Below are 6996 nucleotides of genomic sequence, written 5' to 3' on the forward strand. Positions count from 1 at the left end.
GGCACAGTATGCAGCGATGCAATGTACTTCACCACTGGTGGAACAATCTCAGGACCTTGAGAACATGTGCACTGTCACCCCCCACCCCTGCACACCTGTCTACCTCAGTCAAGTGTCCCATCCCTCTAGGGCAGCGGTTCTCAACCTTCTGGTCCTTTAAATACAGTTTCTCATGCTGTGACCCCGAACCATAAAATCATTTTCGTTGCTACTTCATAACTGTAATGTTGCTACTGTTATGAATCGTAATGTAAATATCTGATATGCAGGATGGTCTTAGGCGACCCCTGTGAAAGGGTCGTTCAACCGCCAAAGGGGTCGCGACCCACAGGTTGAGAACCGCGGCTCTAGTGCCTCCATGCCTCTGGGTGTCCCCTCTGCCTGGAGCCTCTTCCCCGCCCCCTTTTAAGGCTGGGCTGCTGATTTTCATCCTTCAGAGCTCAGCTGGAATGTCTTGCTCTGCAGGTTTTCTCCAGGCCCACTCTCTGTTCTTTTGATGTCTTCCTCACCTTTGTACTCCCAGTGACTAATCGGTGCCTTCCGCTAAGTAAATGCTCAATAAATGGCTCCAAATGCACGGATGACGAGGACATTCCCTAGCATCCTGCTTTCCCATCCACTGTGTCCCAAAGGTCCAACATTTCAGTCTGTGGCATTAGCAGACTCCTTGGAGACTTAGACTGTAATCATGTTGTGAGTGAGGTCCTAGCCTTTAGCAGTTTCTATAATACAAGGGGACAGCTATATTTCTGGGCCAGCCAAGTCCCATTTGCTTCCAATTCTGATGAAATCAGCTGAGCATGTATCACAATTTACTTTTTTTAAGTTCTGTGCCCGTAAAGGTCTTCAATTACTTAACCCGCAATAGACCCAAATCAAAAATGCCTGTTGCCCTCGGACTGGAGGCTCTGATAAGCCAGGCCTTACCTCTTCATCGGCTTGGGGGAGCACTCCCTCTCCAGGTTGGAGGACGTGTGTTTCACGTGCATCGCATTGTAGGACGTGTGAGTGTAGTCATTTTCATCACTATAGTCGGGACCGAGTAATGTCCGGGCCCAAGTTCCCATGTCATAAGGAGGAAGGGTTCCTCCAAACTCAGAGGGCAAAAACTCCGGGTGTATGAGCTGGTGAAGGCTGTTTAAATTGTTCCCGTGCAGGAAAATCTGGAAAGAGAAAGTAATTAGCAATTAAAAACTCCAAAACGTCTGACGGAGTATTTCATCTAATACACAATCGAGCAATGACAAATTGGATGCGCCGCCGCTGATCATGGTACTTAAGGAGGCATTCAATTCTGTGTCTAGAACTTTGTCTTCATGAAATGTTCATTTATTGCTCAGAAAAGGGGCTGCATTCACAGTCCTTAAAGAGGAAGTTCATGAACAAACTGGGTAGTATTTGGCCCTGGCCCCAATTTACAGATACAGTGATCTCCTAATTATCCCTGCTGATGCGGAGTAGTAGTGCAGACCACCCCCGCCCACGTGCTTTCTCCTCTCTCCTGGTGCAGTCGCTGCCCTCTGCACCCCCCTGAGTACTCCCCGTTGCCCCAAGGCCTACACCAAGTGGCGGCTTCTTCCTAAATGTGGGCTATTAAAATATTCCGTGAACAGGAAGCTGCTTGACCCCATACCTCCCCCAGCATTGGCAGCAAAATGGGCATCTGGTATTTGCATGCCTTCAAAATTCCCTTTGGTTTGTCACTGGGACTCTGAAAATAACCCAGTTCTACTGAATTATTGATTGAATCCAGGCCATTTGCAAACTCCAGCTGCAGCTCAAATGCTCAGGGACTGCAGAAACGCAGCAAAACCACGGAGAAAAATAAGGAGAAGGAGAGAGAGAGAGAGAGAGAGAGAGATAGAGATAGAGAGAGAGAGAGGGCACTGTGATTGTCCCCCGCTCCACTACACCTCCCCCACATTCCCGGCATTGGGCGCTTCTTGTCATTACCCGCTTCCTGGTCTTGTCTTTGAGGAATGGCTTGATGAGCGTGTACAGGGCATGAATGTACCAGGGCTGGTTGACGAAATGGACTCCTCCGAAACGGGCAGGAAAGCTGTCCTGGGGCGGAAAGAGAGAAACACACTCAGTGAGCACGCGTTCCAGGTTAGCCTGGGCCAGCAGGGCCACAACCGGAGGACAACCTTGTCTTCTCTCGAAAGCTCTCACTAATGGTGGGAAAGACAGAAAACACACCCTTCCTATCTGCCGAGGTGTCCTCTGTTCCCCTTGCCCTGACTCCCCAACCTCTTTGACTCCACAACTTAAATATCGCGCGTGGGTGCCAGGCCTGCCTTTCCCAAGTCACAATTATGTGTCCACCCACATAGCAGGAGTGTGTGCAGCTGGTTAGGAGAGAATCAGAATTCTCTGTGGCCTTAGGAACCAGGGTTTCTGTTCCCAGGAGGCCTGAGAACAGATCTCCCTCCTCACTGGGATTCTCTGCTCACCTGCTCCAGCCCCCGATCCCCACCCCCACCCCACGCATCACCATGACAATGGCTGTACATTGTGGGTGAGTGAGGCTCTGTGGCTCTGTAGAAAGGGGTCGGAAAAGAATTTCAAAGGATCTCCGAATCCATGGACACCAAGGGTACCAGCACCTTTTCCACAGATTACAGAATCAGGTCCTCACTTCAGCCTGGGACCCACATACTAGGTCCCAGAGAAAAGACACTTATTGATGGATGGGCTAATGAATTCTCCTCGTGGAGTTCCTCTTTTGCTGCCAATCAATGCATTTTGTAAGTATCCGGAAATACTAAGAGCGTTTTTAAAATGGCTCCAGTTTTGGAATCCAGATCAGGGCACAAGCGTGTGTTTTAGAGGCCGAGAAGCCGCTGTCAGTGCTGATCAGATTCACAGGATACGGAGCCTTGATCACAAAGTCTGAGCCTGTCCCACAGCACGGAGGTCGCACTGAAGGGCTTCCCAGATCGCATGGCGCTCATCTTGGTTAATGGAATTTAAAAAGAAGGAACATCTAATGCAATTTGAATTGCCAAGTGTGCTGGCAATCAATTTCAGTGCAACAAATATCTTTGCAAAGGTTAGCGAGATGAGATGAAAGCAGAAGGGGCCTGGCTGTCTGAGCTAAGAGTTCAGGTAGCTAGCTAGCTGCTTCCTGCAGGTGTCTGAAATGCCTTGCCTGGGTCATTTTTAGTAACATGGAAAGAGGGTTATTAACTTTTTTTTTCCAGAACACTCTGAGTCTACAGGCTCTCTCAGCATCTTTCACACCAAGACCTAGTTTCCAGTAAATATATGCAACCGTGCTTAGGGTTGACATTTGAAAAACGTAAAAATATTTTTGCCTCTATGTAGACATTTTACATAGAACAAAGAAATTAAATATTTTGAAGGTTACACTAGACAAATTTAAGTAAAGGTCTTTTATTTTGCAATGTATTTATTTTTTTGTTCTGTTTCTTTTATTTTAAAAAGCTCAATGAAACCACCAAGTAAGGGTAGAGAGAACATTTACACTAATTTGGACATTTGTCATAATCTCTCATTATTCCAAATCTGAATTCAGAAGTAGAAAAGTTCTTAAGAAGGCAGTCTTTTCCCTTTTAGGAACAGTTTGGGATCTAAAAATTCTTTGCTTCCAAAATAAAAAAAAAAAAAAGGCCATCTCCCCAGGTTTTTCCTTGGGAGTAAGTGCTAAGCACTAATCTTACTTTGTGGTCCTTTGCAACATGTTATTCAGAAATATAATCCATTATCCCACACATTAAACATGGGTTCTGAGGGGCTGTAGAATGAAAGGGTTTAGCTAAAAAACCAGGGCTTTACTGTGTTTTTCTTTTAAATAAGAATTTTATTTCTGCTGAGAGTCTGTTATATTACACATTTCTAGGTTAGTAAAGTGGAAGAAAACTCTATAAGTAATATTTCAGAGGCAAAAGGTAAAATCTCCAAGAACATATTAATCTTTTAAAAATATTTAGAGAGCCTTAGCTTTAGTCTATGGAACTTCCATCATCAAAGCCATCAGAACTGTCTACTATTTGTGTTGGAGGAGGGAGGTTAAAAGACAAAACACAGGCCTGGGACCCTGTCAGTTCTCTCCAGGGTGGCTCTGGCTTCCAGTCTGCCAGCTTGAAGGCCCCGTGCGTTTCTACTGATCTCCTTCAGCCAGTGACCATGGGCAGATAAATTCACATAAAATTGTATGCCACAGACTTCTGGGTTTAGGCAAGAGGAGAAACGGAATGACTTTTCTTCAAGTCTCATCTATAAAATGCAAATGAAGGGCCTCTTGTGCAATAAAGGCAATGTGCAAATATTCTGGGTATTCTCACATGAGCCTGACCCCATATTATTAATAATGACGTGTGTGTGTGTGTGTGTGTGTGTGTGTGTGTGTGTGTGATGCAAAGAGAAAGGTGAAGGAGGGAAAATTAGCAGACACAACCCTCTTCCGGGCAATGTCCACTAGTGTTGGTCATGTAGTCTGGTCTTGTTAGCAAACTGCAAGTAAAGGGGAAGTTGTCTGCCACAGAAATGTCCCGCAGGTCCCCAAGAGGGCCCACCACCCTCGGGGAGGTGCAGTTCTTAGGAGCTGGAGCAGATCTAGCTCAAGCCTTAAAAGGAGACATACGTAATATTTTCAATAATAAAGATTTTTTTAAAAGGTGGTAAGCCTTGATTCAATGACAGTGTAACACTTTGTTGGTTTTTGTTCTTAGCAACTGCGTGTCTTACCATGCTTAATTAAAACAAATCACAGGTGACTCATCATATCAACAGGTTAAAGAGGAAAAACACATGATCATCAATTGTTGCAGAAAAGGCATTCGATAAAATTCAACACCCATTCCTGATAAAAACAACCAAATAGGAAAAATAGGTCTCTATTTGCAGATAACATGATTACCAACATAGAAAATCCCAAAGAATGTATTTAAAATAAGCAAACAAAAACCCTCCTATAACTAAATAGTTCATTAACATTGCAGGATAAAAGAGAAACATACAGAGAATCAATCATATTACTATATACTAATAATAAACATAAGATATCAAAATTAAAATATATCACCATTTAAAATTGCTAAAAAAAACTTAAATATTTAAGCATCAATCTAACAAGACATATACAGGATTTGTATGCTGAAAACTACACAATGCTGAAGAAAGAAATCAAAGAAGATTTCAATAAATGGAGAGGCATGTTATATTGTAACTCAGAAGACGACGTACTAAATATGCCAATTCCCCTCAAATTGATAGACAGGTTTAATGCAGTACCTAGCAAAAGCTAATTAAGACTTTTTTGTAGACATCGATAGGATTCTTTTAAAATTTATATGGAAAACATAGATCCTAGAATAGTTAACACATTTTGAAAAGAAGAATAAAGTGGAAGGAATCATCCCATCCAATTTTAAGACTCTTTATACAACTATACTAATCAAGACTGTGTGGCATTGGAGGAGGGAAAGATGCATAGGTCAATGAAACAGAATAGAGAATTCAGAAATAGATCCACACAAATATACCCAACTGGCTTTTTAATAAGGTGGAAATCGTTTTGATGGAGGGAGATAGCTTTTCAACAAATAGTGGTGAGACAATTGCTCTTCCACAGGTCAAAAGATGAGCCTGACGGCCACACACCTCATATGAAATTAACTCTAAATTACATGAACGTAAATGTAAAACATGAAGTTATAAATGTCTTAGAAAAAAATATAGGAGACAACCTTTAGGAAGTCAGACTAAGCAAAGAGACTTTAGATGTCTCCAAAAGAATAACCTAGAAAATAAAAAAGTAATAAATTAGATGTTGTCAAAATTAAAAACTTTTACCCTATGAAAGAGTGGAAAAGAGAAACTACGACCTGGGTGAAAATATAGCAGATTTTTTCACAACAGCCCAAATTGGAATTAACCTACATACCTTCCATGAGTGAATGGGGTAACCAATTGGTACAGTTATACCATGGAATTCCACTCACCACTTAAAAGGAACATTTACTGACATACGCAACAATCTGAATGAACCTCTGGAGAATTTGGCTAAGTGGAAAAAACCAACCCTAGAAGTCTATATGTCTGATTCCATTTACCAGGTGACATTCTTGAAATGACAAAATGATAGAAACTACATATTAGTGTTTGCTTGGTATTAAGGAGTGGATATGGCTACAAAAAGGTAACATGGGTGACCCCTGTGGTGATTAAAATGCTCTGTATCAATATCAATATACTGGTTGTGATACTGTTCTCTAGATTTGCAAGGTGTTACCAGTGGGGGAAACCAACTAAAGGCTCTATGGCAGTGGTTCTCAACTTTCTGGCCCTTTAAATACAGTTCATGTTGTGACCCAACCATAAAACTATTTTTGTTGCTACTTCATAACTGTAACATTGCTACTGTTATGAATGGTAATGTAAATATCTGATATGCAGGATGGTCTTAGGCGACCCCTGTCCACGAAGGGGCTCTTGCAATCCATTAGAAATGTGTTTCATTATTGAATGGGCACTTAGTTCACACTTCATTTTCTCACGGCACTTTTTAAGCATCCCTCAGCTGCCTTCTCTTGTGCTCGATCAGGATTTAGGAGCAGCATGATAGGGGCAAAACTATTTCCTATCTTTCTTTTACAATCAGATACAGATGTTTCTAGGGGCAGTTGGCGGAGTTTCCTGCTGGATAATGTGTTCTTTCCTGAGATGTGTAATGCCTGCAGGCTAATACCCTTCACACCACAGTTCAAAACACACCTGACCTCAACATTGCATTCCCCTGTGAAGCCCGGGGGGAGCTTGGCTGCCCTGACTCACTCTCTTCCTTTCCCACCTCTTCTGCTCTTCCCTGGAAACTAGAACAGGACAATTCAGACGCACTAATACTGCAAACTCTCCCCACCCATTAAGATGCCTTTGAAAGCCAAATGCAAAGATGAAAACAGAGAGAACAAGCACCTGAGCTGTTTACAGACCCTCTGCCTCCCTCCTGTTAGTAGCTGCATATCTCCCAGC

General features: G+C 42.8%; 1 protein-coding gene across 1 annotated transcript in view; it reads right to left on the reverse strand.

Annotated features, from left to right (window-relative positions):
* The window catches only part of CLVS1 (clavesin 1), a 140555-nt gene that overhangs the window by 20486 nt on the left and 113073 nt on the right, over nucleotides 1–6996 (reverse strand). The window contains exons 4-5 of the mRNA XM_006769047.2: nucleotides 1954–2064; nucleotides 928–1163 (exon numbers count right to left, since the gene is read on the reverse strand). Of these exons, the coding sequence (XP_006769110.1) occupies nucleotides 928–1163; nucleotides 1954–2064 (347 nt within the window). The remainder of the gene's footprint in view (nucleotides 1–927; nucleotides 1164–1953; nucleotides 2065–6996) is intronic.

Source organism: Myotis davidii, unplaced genomic scaffold (assembly GCF_000327345.1).
Source record: "Myotis davidii unplaced genomic scaffold, ASM32734v1 scaffold1, whole genome shotgun sequence".
NCBI lineage: Eukaryota > Metazoa > Chordata > Mammalia > Chiroptera > Vespertilionidae > Myotis > Myotis davidii.